Below are 14,400 nucleotides of genomic sequence, written 5' to 3'. Positions count from 1 at the left end.
CCTCGTTCGCGGCCCAGCGATTTCTGGGGAGGTCACAGTGTACTGGAGGATATTCCCTCCTTCCATGGGGGAATTTGCTGAAACTTCAGGAAAACTAACAATGCGAGATGGACAGTCTGCGGCAATTGTAGTGTTACAGGTATCAGTATTACTGATTGCTGTTATGCCCTTTGCTGTGTGTGTGTGTGGTTGGGGGGTGGGGTGGTGGGAGGTGGTCAGTATTAGAGAGTTCATTGTTTTGCTTATATGATAGATATATTTTTTTAAATGTTCAGATTCTGCTGCTCATGGCTCTTTCTGTCCTTCTCTAGGCTTTGAATGATGACATTCCCGAGGAAAAGTGTTTCTATGAGTTTCAGCTCACTGGAGTCAGCGACGGGGGTGTATGGCGTGAAGCCAGCAGCACTGCCAACATCACAGTGGTGGCTAGTGACTTTCCCTATGGACGATTCGCCTTTTCACAAGAACAACTTCGGGTGTCAGAGGAAGTGCAAAAGGTGGAGCATGAAATGCTTAAAATGTTAAATATCATTTTTATTTTTTATATCGTGAGTGATCTTTAAAATGTGTTTCTCTGTTCATATTCCAAAGTGTTCACAAACTGATTAATGTGTTCCTGATATCATTTTAACATAGAATTTATATACTTTGATACATTTACGTGTAACTTCGACATAATCCTGGTAAATAGGATTAGAGACACTCAAAATTAAGTCTTGTCTGGTAGAGTACTCATCCAAAATAAAAAACTGCTTCTTGCATAGGTTAACCTCACAATCATCCGTTCGGGTGGCTCTTTTGGCCCCGTGAGGCTCTGGTTTGAGGCTGTGAGTGGGACAGCCGAGGCCGGCGTGGATTTCATCCCTCCACCAGGGCAGCTCCTCTTTGAAGCGAGGGAGACGGTGAAAAGTGTGCACATTGAAATCCTTGATGACAACCTTCCTGAAGGCCCTGAGGAATTTTCCCTAGTGATTACAAAGGTGGAACTCCTGGGAAGGTAAAGTAAAAGAGAAAAATAGGAAAAAGGAAACAAAACAGAGAGAAAGGATGAGTGAAAGCTAGGTTGCGCAGGGATTAATACTGAACTGACTGTAAAACAGTCTTTCCCTGCTTTGTCTCACATTTATGTGACACTAGACCAGGACAGTGGTGGCAAAGACTGTTAATTATACAATGTTCTAAGTAAAATTTTTTCCTGAAAGTTGGAAGTATGTGTTTCTGTTGTGTGAAGGCACTCTGGGCAGCAGGGGAATTGAACATGGTGTGGACTTGTAGTAATTTGGTGAGGAAAGAGAGGAGCTGTTCTCTAGGTCAAAGGTCAGCTGGTGGGACAGATTTTGGTTCCTCCGTCTCTGTCTCTACACCAGGGAACAGGCTGGACTGAGAGATTTCTTTCCCTGATGTCTCTGAAGGCTGTACAATATTGTCTTCTTTGTGATGAATGAGGTAGATGTTTGCCCAATGGCATTTTTAAAGCAGGGGAGAAAATTTTGAGTAAAAGATGGTTGGTAGTTAATGCACCATGTTTTCATTGAAAATCAAGAGTTAACCATATTGAGTCCCTCTCATTCTCTGATTTAGTGCAGTGACTTGATTAACAAGGGTGGGAAACACGTGTTGCATGATGAAATAGATGGAATACCTACAGGTTAAGTGGCTCAAGAAGCACCTCTGCACCTATGGCTTACATACAACCTTCAGCTGGAATAATGTTTGCACTTAGATATGTCCTAAAGGAAGTTTACTTGTGCATGCAATGAAAATGCTTTTGCATGTGTGATATTAATGCAATGCTTTAAAGCTTTTTTTAACTAAAATATTTCACTGAATGACTTAGGCAGAGTGTATATCATTCCCCTGGGAAAAATTATTGTGGGCTCACTAACACTTCAACTCTTAAATTTCCCAGGTATGATTCTGTGTCTGACGATGGGAATGAATTTGTACTTATATTAAATGTATTAAAACTTGAGATGGTCATTGACTGTTTTAATTGAGTGAAGTTTGGTAAATGTAGCTCATTATGTGTGAGATTATATCTGTGTTTTTGACTAAGTGGGGCTTGAGGCATTTGTCCTCGCTGCTGCCCTTTAAAAAGGGCAATTCCTACTTAAGCTTAATTCTGAGGAAACAAGTTTTTCTTCCAGATAAATTTCTAGGCTTCCTTTGATCTGAAAAGGAGAGTAGTATAAACCCAATTTGCCTAGTTGCTAGAAAGTTTACTGCCTTGATATTCAGTTATGGTAAGCAGCTAAACCATGATCCATCTCAGACTACTGATAACGGTTTCTCTTATCATTTAATGTTTTAACCCCCAGTTTTCTAATTTTGTCTTGTATATAATCTAATTAATGAGCGTTCAACCTTTCCAAACTAGGTAGGTTAAAAATACTAGGTAAATAGAATTTGGGAATTGAAGGAAGGACTAAAATGGTTTAGTGCCATCTTTTTTGGTAGCTTCAGGAATTAAAGCGATGTAAAGCCCAGGAAGTCAAAACTTTTCTTTGATGGGAGTAATAGCAATCTTTAAAAGAGACTTTATCAGCAGAAATACATTGCTAGACAAGTAAGCTACCATCTATGTGAAAGAATAGAGGCATTGATTTAATTGATATTCACAGAAACTGGAATATTTTCTTGAATCTTGATGGTTTAGCTTAAAATTTCTTTAGTGGCATGACACTCATTATATCCTTAAAGTAACTCTCTCTTCCATAAAAAAAATAAATAAATAAAGTAACCCTCTCACCTAACACTGTAGATCTCTAACCAAGCTGGTTTCCATCTTTGAGTGCACTACAATTTCATGTACATTCCCTTCCGTGACCCATTACTGTAGCATGTGTTCAGCAGTACATTCCTAGCCCCAGAGGTTCATTTTCCAACTTCTTCCCAATTTCCTAATAGTTTTATTATCTTTTCCTATTGCCTAAGTTTAATAACTTTATATTAGTTCTGGTTTTATGCAGGCGGTGATAATTGGGAACAGCACAGGAATATATTTCAAACATCATTTCAGAAAAGAAAAGTATTTTCGTGTTGGGATCTTTAAAAGGATGAAAAAGCTTAATAGGACTAAATTATAGGAGCTAATAGGACCCTTCTTCAATTCATGCTAAACAATTATACTCAATTTATTTTATTTATTTTTTATGACTCTGAAAGAGGGTATGATTTTACCATCCAAGAAAATGGACTTCAGGTGGATCAACCTCCTGAAATAGGAGACATCTCCATTGTCCGAATCATCATAATGAAAAATGATAACGCAGAGGGAATCATTGAATTTGACCCAAGTTATACTGCCTTTGAAGGTAGGTTCAGTAACGTTACTTATAAATTTACCACCAATTTCTGAATTAGAGTACCTCAGCACGACATTGTCAGTTTGAATTGCTGTATGCAAATTTTCCTGATTTGGGGTGTGTGCATGCGTGTGTGCGTGCGTGTGTGTGTGTACACATATATACACCTTTGTATGTATTTATATATGCCTTTATATATATTTACATATTTATTTTAAAAATATATTTTGAATTACCTTTGGGCAGTCTTGAATCTCACTTTTGTATGGCAAAGTGGAATGGTTGGGAATAAGGCATTTAGAGAAACTATGTTTAACTTTAAGATTGTTGAAATGTTTATATTTCGAACACTTATATTTCTAATTTATGTAATGCTTAATTTCCTTTGTGATTAGAAATCAGTGAATATTCACTTCCTAATGAATAATCACCTTTGAAATATTTTACTGGACCGCAGGTGCAGGTAGTATCTGGACTCCTAATCATGCTTTCTTGAAACAGTATCTAATAGCAGCTTGCCTTATCTTGCCAATTCTCCCCTCTTATAGAAGCAGAATGCAGAATATATGGTTATATTTCCTCCTGGTAGAAGGAGGTGGCTGCTTTTTCTGATTTTATTCAAAAGCAGAATATGAATATACCTTTCAAAATAAACATGGTATCTTGTTGCAATTAATTTATTGGCTTCATTGCCTCCGTGAAATTCTTTCATTATCTAGCCATTTTTTAAGTTCATCAGAAATCACTTTAGGAGTTGATTTGTATTGACTTCATGGGTAAAGTCCTGGAAAACATCACCATTTTGTGAACTTCAGTCTACAGCAAGTAAAAAAAGGCTGCATTTTTATACCAGCAGAAAAAAGGGACTTGGATCTTTTTTGTTCACTGATTTCTGTTTGATTCACTATCTTTGGGGATATTTGGGACAATGCATTTATAATTACAATGTAAGTTCAGTACTGTTTAGCCCTGGCTAGTGTGAACTCTATTAAATGATATTTTAATATACATATGTTAGCATAACTGAAGAAGAAATAAAATATGAATAGAAATTTTAAGTTGAAATCAAGCACTGAGGAAACATTTTCAGGTTTACAAGTAGATTTCATAGGAACTGAAAATGTAACAGAATCATCTTTATATCTGGAGTTTTCAAACACTCATATGATATAAATAACATACACCTTATTTTTTATATTACTGATGTTTCAGTTAAATATGCAGAAACAATCCAGAAAGGTTTCCTTTTTTTTTTTGCGGTACGCGGGCCTTTCACTGTTGTGGCCTCTCCCTTTGCGGAGCGCAGACTCTGGACGCGCAGGCTCAGCGGCCATGGCTCACGGGCCCAGCCACTCCGTGGCATGTGGGATCTTCCCGGACCGGGGCACGAACCCGTGTCCCCTGCATCAGCAGGCGGACTCTCAACCACTGCGCCACCGGGGAAGCCCCCCAGAATGGTTTCCTTTGAGTACACATATTTTAAGTGTTTTTTGTGCTCATCTAGCATTGTCAAAAAAGCAAGGGTTATTTATTTATATGTGGCACACAGAGAAAGAATGGCTATGCTAATGATTAAATCGATTATTTAAATTCTAACTTACACTGCTCACTATAATTTTCAACTTGTGACATACTGTAGTTCTCCTAAAAAAAAAAATAAGTCATGACATTTTCACTAATTGTTTTTTAAAGCAATAAATGAACTGCGGAAAAATTGAGTGCTTGTGTTGTACTGTTATATTTAATTGTCATGTTTGATTTGACTGAATCTTATAAAAGTCACTTGCTTTTTCTGGCGTACCAATTAATTTCAAATTCCTGTTACAGTGGAGGAGGACGTAGGGATGATCATGATTCCAGTGGTGAGGCTTCATGGCACTTACGGCCGTGTGACAGCTGATGTCATCTCTCAGAGCTCTTCTGCAGTTCCTGGTGGTGTTGATTATATACTGCATGGTAGTTCAGTCACCTTTCAGCATGGGCAGAGCTTAAGTTTTATAAATGTTTCCATCATTGATGACAATGAAAGGTAAAACTACTTAGTGATATTGGAAATAACATGGGCATATGTAAAGCATGAGTATTGTGCTCCAGTCCTTACCTGTGTTTTGCACTGATAATAGAATTTTAGATTATATTTGTACCCATTGAAAAATGAGTGAGAAACTTTAGGAGGTGCTGAGATAGGGAAAAAGGGATTGGGAGTCCATTGTGATAGTGCCTCACTTTTTCTCAAACAGAAGAAGAAATAATAATTTTTATTCTTCTAGATTTGAAAAGTCTAATCAGAATGTGGAAACATCCTGCAGATCACTTCCTTAATGCATTAAGCAATTAAAAAGAGGGGAAGAAAGTCTAATAACTATCCCAGTTTATGTAATATTGAAGTGATCATTTGTGCTTTTAGCTAAGCACCCTCTTCTTACCACTTGGTGTGTGACTACTGTGCCTTGAATATGTATGACCAATTTTGAAAATGACTAGTTATTTGGATTTTAGAAGCATTTTAATATGTTTAGACTCACAGAATTGCTCCTTCTTGCTATGCAGTGAATTTGAGGAGCCCATTGAAATCCTGCTCATTGGAGCTACTGGTGGAGCGGTCCTTGGGCGCCACCTAGTGTGCAGAATCACGATTGCCAAGAGTGACTCTCCCTTTGGTGTAGTAAGATTTCTCAATCAAAGCAAAATTTCTATTCCTAATCCCAATTCTACAATGATTTTACCCTTGATGCTGGAGCGGACTGGAGGACTCTTGGGAGAGATTCAGGTAGAGTTATTCTTCCCATGATTTAAAAAATAATTTGGATTGATAGATACGGTGTTGGATTTTCTTATTCCTCAAATATAGTCATTTATTTATTCACAGTCAGTAATACTTATTAATTACCTAGTAGGTATAAAGCAGCCTCTAAAATCCTTTGAAGTACATAAAAATGCATAAGGCATATAGCTGTCCTCAGGACACTCTTGAGAGAAAGTTAAAAATTAAATGAAGGATTCTGGTAAAAGTCAACAAGTATTTGTAGAGGGCTTTCCATGTACCAGACCCTGTTATAGGCCCTGAGAACGCACTGGTGAACAAGACAGACTTCATCTCTGTTCTCATAAAGTTTTCAAACAATAAACAAAAAACTGAAGAGAAAATGATCTGATAACACTAAGTTTTTTGCAGGAATGTAAAATCAGGAGACACAATCATAAGTGACCTGCTGGCCACTGTTGATTGGATGGTAAGGGTGTGATATTAAAGCTGAAAGTTGATAAGAAAGAGGTGCTCAAGTAATTGTTAGAGGGATGAGCATTTGGGCAGAGGGATTAGCTAGTGCAGATCTACAAACTTGGCATGTTTGTGGTATGCAGAGGTCCATGTAGTGGATGGGCTTGGAAATGAAGGGATAACAGCACAAGATAGATCAGAGGGGCCAGTAGGTGTTTGGTCACAGAGAACTTTCTAAGCCAGGTTAAAGATGATGAGTCTAAGTGCAAATAGGATGCCATTAGAGAGTTTTAAGCAGGGGAATGATGTCAGTGTCACCAGGTTGTCAGTGCACTTATAACTGCTGTGAGGAAAATGGGTTGTCAAGAAGCCGGAGTAGAAGCAGGGAGAGCAGTTAGAAGGCTCTTGCCCTCTATAGCCCAGGGCAGAGCTGACGATGGCTCAGACAAGGGTGGAGATGGAGCTGGCCAGATGGGAATGGGCATTGAGTATGTTTTGGAGGAAAAATTCACTGGGCTTGTAGAGGGGAAGAGAGTAATCAAGGATAACTGCTAGAATTTTAGTTGAGCAACTGGTTAAATTGTAGTGCTGTTTACTGAGATGCCGAAGCTTGGGGGGAAAAGCAAGAGTTCTGTTTTGGCCTTGTTGATTTGAGATAGCTACTAGACACCCCAGTGGAGGGGCAGGTAGGCAGGGGGAAGTTCGAGTGTGGGTTGTGGGGAGGTCAGGACTGCACACAGATTCAAAAGATGTTGACACACCTGGAGGCATTTGAAACTCTGTGGCCTAAGGAGTGTAGACAGGGATGTAAGGGGTATAGACCCAAGCGCGGGCTCCCAACATTTAGGGATTTGAGGAGGGAGAGCCAGCCAAAAAGATTGAGAAGTAAAGAAGGAAAACTAGGAAGGTATGTGTTATGTGAGTAACATGTAAGCCAAGGAAGACAGGACACAGTGTTTCAAGAAAAAGAAGCGGTCAGCTGTGTCCAATGCTGATGAAAGATGAAAGAAGCAAAGAGAAGTGCCCAGTTTTCTTTCTTTATGAATATGAAAAGTATACAATTTTAAATTATAGAAACTTTAAAAAATGCATTTGTTGCAATATAAAATTTTTGTTTCTTGTAACAATTTATGAAAATTTCTGTTTCTCTTACACTAGGAATTTAAGTATATTTATTGCTGCACGCCCAGCAGACCTTTCACATGGTTTTATAGTCTGATTCAAATAGGTTTTGATGGACAGAAGCTGTGCACTAGCAAGACAGTTTGTACTCATATTTTTAAAGTTCATATTACTCTAATATATATATTTAGAATATGTACCTTTATGTTTTTGTTATCCTGTGGTGATAACAAATGACTGGGTATTCAGATCTTTCTTTACTTGTTAGACATTGCTATTCATGAAAACAGATATTCTATATATACATAGCTTATATTTGCAAATATTGTTTTAAACAACATGAGTTGATAACATAGGAATTTGCTGGAGGTATTCTAGAATAATTTTCACATGTATTATATATATTTTAAATACTACATATCCTGCTAAGTAATTCTTTGTTTAAAGCTGATCGTTTCTATTAAAAAAAACAAACACCCTGCAGGTAAACTGGGAGATAGTCGGACCCAATTCTCAGGAAGCCTTACCATCACAGAACAGAGACATCGCTGACCCGGTGAGCGGGTCCTTCTCCTTTGGAGATGGGGAAGGTGGAGTGAGAAGCATCACTCTGATAGTCTATCCTCATGATGACATTGAAGTTGAAAAGACTTTCATTATTAAACTTAAACTTGTGAAAGGAGAAGCTAAATTAGACTCCAGAGCTAAAGATGTTACATTAACAGTAAGTCCGAATTTGTTTCGCCCACAAAATTTTGGATTTAACGATTTATTGGAAAATGCATTTACATTTGTTGAAACTCTATGGGCTTATGATGAATTTAAAGTTATAAGACCAAATGAAGTCATAGTAATTCCTGTGGGTCAGATGTTCTGGTTGTTATATTAATTTATTCCATAGCCTTATTATTGATATATATATATATATATATATATATTTTTTTTTTTGCGGTACGTGGGCCTCTCACTGTTGTGGCCTCTCCCGTTGTGGAGCACAGGCTCCGGACACACAGGCTCAGCAGCCATGGCTCACGGGCCCAGCCGCTCCGCGGCATGTGGGATCCTCCTGGACCGGGGCACGAACCCGTGTCCCCTGCATCGGCAGGCGGACTCTCAACCACTGCGCCACCAGGGAAGCCCCGACTGATAATTTTTAAAGGCTTTAAGATAATGAGAAATACTTATTTTACACTTTCTGAGAAAATCTGATGTTTTGGGGATATTTGGCACTTTTAGAGAGGAGGCATTTGTCATATCATACGCATTGGATATCTTTGCCATTAAAGTACATAAAAGTTCACAGATGTCACAAGTCAGATTGTTGGAAGGAAGAATGGTACTTGTACAATTAGGGCAATGATGGTGTGGATCAGATCCGAGTTCAGCATATTTTGCATGAATCACCCAGTCCATTGGGGAAGAAAGTACTGGGGACCAAGGTTACTGAAAAAAAGACTGAAAGATGCACCTTTTTTTTAAGTTTGTAAAACACTCATGTCTGGGGTCTGTATCAGTCAGATGTCTCCAGAGAACCAGAACTATTAGGAAATATATATGGAGAAGGAGTTTTTTTTTTTGTTTTTTTTTTTTTAAGGAATTGGCTCATGGGATTGTGGGGTCTGGCAAGTCCAAAATCCATAAAGCAAGCTGGCAGGCAGGAAGCCCAGGAAAGAACCGAAGTTGCAGTCTTGAGTTTGAATTTTGTGGGGCAGGCTGGAAACTCAAACAGGATTCCTAAATTACAGTCCTGAGGCACAATTCCTTCTTCTCCGGGAAGCCTCAGTGTTTGCTCTTTAAGGTTCAACTGACTGGATGAGGTCCGTTCACATTATTGAGAATAATTTTCTTGACTTCAAGTCAGCTGGTTGTAGATATTAATCATATCTGCAAAATGCCTTTACAGCAACATCTAGACTAGTGTTTGACCAAACAATTGGACACTGTAGCCTAGCCAGGATGACACATGAAATTAACCGTCACAGGGCCTTTGCTACTCTCCGTATTGTATTATATCATAATGAGTAGAAAGAGGTAAGCTAAACTTAATGAAGCAAATGAGAGGTGAATAAAGCTAAATTCAGTCATTGAAGTATTATCCTTTGGTGATTCTACAAATTGTAGTTTTCTGAACACTTATTCCCATTATCCTTGGGGGATAAGAATCTACCTGTTTTGGTAACAATCAACGTAATAAAGAAGGTTTTTAAAAATCAGGTAGCTAGGTGGATTATATCCAAGTATCGTGATTGTGTTGATATATTGGATACCGTAATTTCATCCATAGCTGTTATATACATTTTCACTCTGCTCTCTGTTTCTCTTTCTAGATACAAAAGTTTGGTGATCCAAATGGAGTGGTTCAGTTTGCTCCCGACTCTTTATCTGAGGAGACCTATTTGGAGCCGTTAGCTCTGGAAGGGCCCCTGATCATTACTTTCTTTGTCAAAAGAGTCAAGGGCACTCTGGGAGAGATTATGGTATCATTTTTCCTTTGATTTTTAAGTAGAGTAGTAATTTGCCTAACAACTGCGGTTGAGAGGAACAGAGAAACGGCGTGTGCTGGAGAGTTAAAGTTTTAGATATACTGAAGTGACATGAGTTTTCACACACGCTGAGAAGGCTCATTGGAGCACGTTTGGACTCTAGCCGGCACCAACCTCTGGCTGTCTTTCTAAATTCAGTTACAATTAAGTTAAAAAGATCTTTCTCATATTTAATGATGAAGAAAATGAACTATTTTATAATTTTTTGTTTGCTATAATGTGAAGCTTTTCCTACTGAACAGGCGTATCCATGATTTTTATAAATTGTTTAATATAGTCTTAATATATCCTTTTTTTGGATATACCTCTTTAAATGTGTTTATTATTTTAGAAGTTTAGAACATTGTTTGAACTGAGTTAAATGTTTGTGGAATCCTTGAAACATTTCAAGAAAACATGGCTTGGAATCACTGCTCTAGATCTATTACTCTCTTAGATCAATATGCATATATTCTTTATTTTCAATATAATCGAGATGCTCTTGTAAATCATGAGTATATTCATCGAACTGATCAAGGTTATCTGTTTGCTAGCAAAACATATTTTGTGAACTCTCTCTATAAACTTACCTCTTTTCCTGTATTGGTGATTAATTGTTACTTCTTCAGTTGAAACTTTATGGTTTGGAGGTAAAAAAATTCTTAGAAGATAATTTTTTACAGATTTTGGGAGGGGGAAATTCTTAATTTCTGAAATCTTAGATATCCTCTTTTTTTTAAAACATTCCATTTTCTCTCAAGGTTTTTGGTTTTTTTAAAAAGTCTTTATTGGAGTATAATTGCTTTACAATGGTGTGTTAGATTCTGCTTTATAACAAAGTGAATCAGCTATACATATACATATATCCCAATATCTCTTCCCTCTTGCGTCTCCCTCCCTCCCAGACTCCCTACCCAACCCCTCTAGGTGGTGACAAAGCACCGAGCTGATCTCCCTGTGCTATGCGGCTGCTTCCCACTAGCTATCTATTTTACATTACGTAGTGTATATATGTCCATATCACTCTCTCACTTTGTCCCAGCTTACACTTCCCCCTCCCCGTGTCCTCAAGTCCATTCTCTTGTAGGTCTGTGTCTTTATTCCTGTCCTGCCCCTAGGTTCTTCATGACCATTTTTTTTTTTTAAGATTCCATATATATGTGTTAGCATATGGTATTTATTTTTCTCTTTCTGACTTACTTCACTCTGTATGACAGACTCTGGTTCCATCCACCTCACTACAAATAACTCAATTTCATTTCTTTTTATGGGTGAGTAATATTCCATTGTCTATATGTGCCACATCTTCTTTATCCATTCATCCGATGATGGACACTTAGGTTGTTTCCATCTCCGGGCTATTGTAAATAGAGCTGCAATGAACATTGTGGTACATGACTCTTTTTGAATTATAGTTTTCTCAGGGTATATGCCCAGTAGTGGGATTGCTGAGTGGTATGGTAGTTCTATTTTTAGTTTTTTAAGGAACCTCCATACTGTTCTCCAAAGTGGCTGTATCAATTTACATTCCTGCCAACAGTGCAAGAGGGTTCCCTTTTCTCCACACCCTCTCCAGCCTTTATTGTTTGTAGATTTTTTGATGATGGCCATTCTGACTGGTGTGAGATGATATCTCATTGTAGTTTTAATTTGCATTTCTCTAATGATTAGTGATGTTGAGCATCCTTTCATGTGTTTGTTGGCAATCTGTATATCTTCTTTGGAGAAATGTCTGTTTAGGTCTTCTGCCCATTTTTGGATTGGGTCGTTTGTTTTTTTGATGTAGAGCTGCATGAGCTACTTGTAAATTTTGGAGATTAATCCTTTGTCAGCTGCTTCATTTGCAAATATTTTCTCCCATTCTGAGGGTTGTCTTTTCGTCTTGTTTATGGTTTCCTTTGCTGTGCAAAAGCTTTTAAACTTCATTAGGTCCCATTTGTTTATTTTGTTTTTGTTTCCATTTCTCTAGGAGATGGGTCAGAAAGGATCTTGCTGTGATTTATGTCATGCAGTGTTCTGCCTGTTTTCCTCTAAGAGTTTGATAGTGTATGGCCTTACATTTAACTCTTTAATCCATTTTGAGTTTATTTTTGTGTATCGTGCTAGGGAGTGTTCTAAATGCATTCTTTTACATGTAGCTGTCCAGTTTTCCCAGCACCACTTATTGAAGAGGCTATCTTTTCTCCATTGTGTATTCTTGTTTCCTTTATCAAAGATAAGGTGACCATATGTGCATGGGTTTATCTCTGGGCTTTCTATCCTGTTCCATTAATCTGTGTTTCTGTTTTTGTGCCAGTACCATACTGTCTTGATTACTGTAGCTTTGTAATATAGTCTGAAGTCAGGAAGCCTGATTCCTCCAGCTCCGTTTCTCTTTCTCAAGATTGCTTTGGCTATTTGGGGTCTTTTGTGTTTCCATACAAATTGTGAAATTTTTTGTTCTACTTCTGTGTAAAATGCCATTGGTAGTTTGATAGGGATTGCATTGAATCTGTAGTTTGCTTTGGGGAGTAGAGTCATTTTCACAATGTTGCTTCTTCCAATCCAAGAACATGGTATATCTCTCTGTCTATGTATCATCTTTAATTTCTTTCCTCAGTGTTTTATAGTTTTCTGCATACAGGTCTTTTGTCTCCTTAGCTAGGTTTATTCCTCGGTATTTTATTCTTTTTGTTGCATTGGTAAATGGGAGTGTTTCCTTAATTTCACTTTCAGATTTTTCATCATTAGTGTATAGGAATGCAAGACATTTCTGTTCATTAATTTTGTATCCTGCTACTTTAACAAATCCATTGATTAACTCTAGTTGTTTATGGTAGCATATTTAGGATGCTCTATGTATAGTATCACGTCATCTGCAAACAGTGACAGCTTTACTTCTTCTTTTCCAATTTGGATTCCTTTTATTTCTTTTTCTTCACTGATTGCCGTGGCAAAAACTTCCAAAACAATGTTGAATAATAGTGGTGAGAGTGGGCAAACTTGTCTTGTTCCTGATCAGAGTGGAAATGGTTACAGTTTTTCACCATTGAGACCGATGTTGGCTGTGGGTTTGTCATATATGGCCTTTATTATGTTGAGGTAAGTTCCCTCTGTGCCTACTTTCTGGAGGATTTTTATCATAAATAGGTGTTGAATTTTGTCGAAAGCTTTTTCTGCATCTATTGAGATGATCATATGGTTTTTATCCTTCATTTTATTAATATGGTGTATCACATTGATCGATTTGCATATATTGAAGAATCCTTGCATTCCTGGGATAAACCCCACTTGATCATGGTGTATGATCCTTTTAATGTGCTGTTGGATTCTGTTTGCTAGTATTTTGTTGAGGATTTTTGCATCTATGTTTATCAGTGATATTTGCCTGTAGTATTCTTTCTTGGTGATGTCTTTGTCTGGTTTTCGTATCAGGGTGATGGTGGCCTTGTAGAATGAGTTAGGGAGTGTTCCTCCCTCTGCTATATTTTGGAAGAGTTTGAGAAGGATAGGTGTTAGCTCTTCTCTAAATGTTTGGTAGAATTCACCTGTGAAGCCATTTGGTCCTGTTCTTTTGTTTGTTGGAAGATTTTTAATCACAGTTTCAGTTTCAATGCTTCTGATTGGTCTGTTTATATTTCTGTTTTTCCTGGTTCAGTCTCGGAAGGTTGTGCTTTTCAAAGAATTTGTCCATTTCTTCCAGGTTGGCCATTTTATGCTTGTAGTAATCTCTCATGATCCTTTGTATTTCTACAGTGTCAGTTGTTACTTCTCCTTTTTCATTTCTAATTCTGTTGATTTGAGTCTTCTCCCTTTTTTTCTTATTGAGTCTGGCTAATGGTTTATCAATTTTGTTTATCTTCTCAAAGAACCAGCTTTTAGTTTTATTGATGTTTGCTATCGTTTCCTTCATTTCTTTTTCATTTATTTCTGATCTGATCTTTATGATTTCTTTACTTCTGCTAACTTTGGGGTTTTTTTTTGTTCTTCTTTCTCTAATTGCTTTAGGTGTAAGGTTAGGTTGTTTATTTGAGATGTTTCTTGTTTCTTAAGATAGGATTGTATTGCTATAAACTTCCCTCTTAGAACTGCATAGGGTGTCCAGCACTTTAGTTTGCTGGTTGTTTAGTGGAGCTGGATCTTGGCGTTTAGATGGAGATGTCTGGGAGATTTTCACTGTTTGATATTACGTGGTGCTGGGATGTTTCTGGTGGACCAGTGTCCTGAACTTGGCTCTCCCACCTCAGAGGTA

General features: G+C 37.7%; 1 protein-coding gene across 1 annotated transcript in view; it reads left to right on the top strand.

The window, feature by feature from the left end:
• Positions 1 to 14,400, top strand: part of ADGRV1 (adhesion G protein-coupled receptor V1) — a 565,763-nt gene that overhangs the window by 203,079 nt on the left and 348,284 nt on the right. The window contains exons 62-69 of the mRNA XM_060009164.1: positions 1 to 139; positions 312 to 497; positions 765 to 997; positions 3,166 to 3,314; positions 5,133 to 5,334; positions 5,856 to 6,075; positions 8,132 to 8,371; positions 9,975 to 10,124. Of these exons, the coding sequence (XP_059865147.1) occupies positions 1 to 139; positions 312 to 497; positions 765 to 997; positions 3,166 to 3,314; positions 5,133 to 5,334; positions 5,856 to 6,075; positions 8,132 to 8,371; positions 9,975 to 10,124 (1,519 nt within the window). The remainder of the gene's footprint in view (positions 140 to 311; positions 498 to 764; positions 998 to 3,165; positions 3,315 to 5,132; positions 5,335 to 5,855; positions 6,076 to 8,131; positions 8,372 to 9,974; positions 10,125 to 14,400) is intronic.

This window comes from Delphinus delphis, chromosome 3 (genome assembly GCF_949987515.2).
Source record: "Delphinus delphis chromosome 3, mDelDel1.2, whole genome shotgun sequence".
NCBI classification, from domain to species: domain Eukaryota; kingdom Metazoa; phylum Chordata; class Mammalia; order Artiodactyla; family Delphinidae; genus Delphinus; species Delphinus delphis.
Note: the sequence above shows the minus strand (reverse complement) of the source record. Positions and strands in the feature narration are given on the sequence as shown.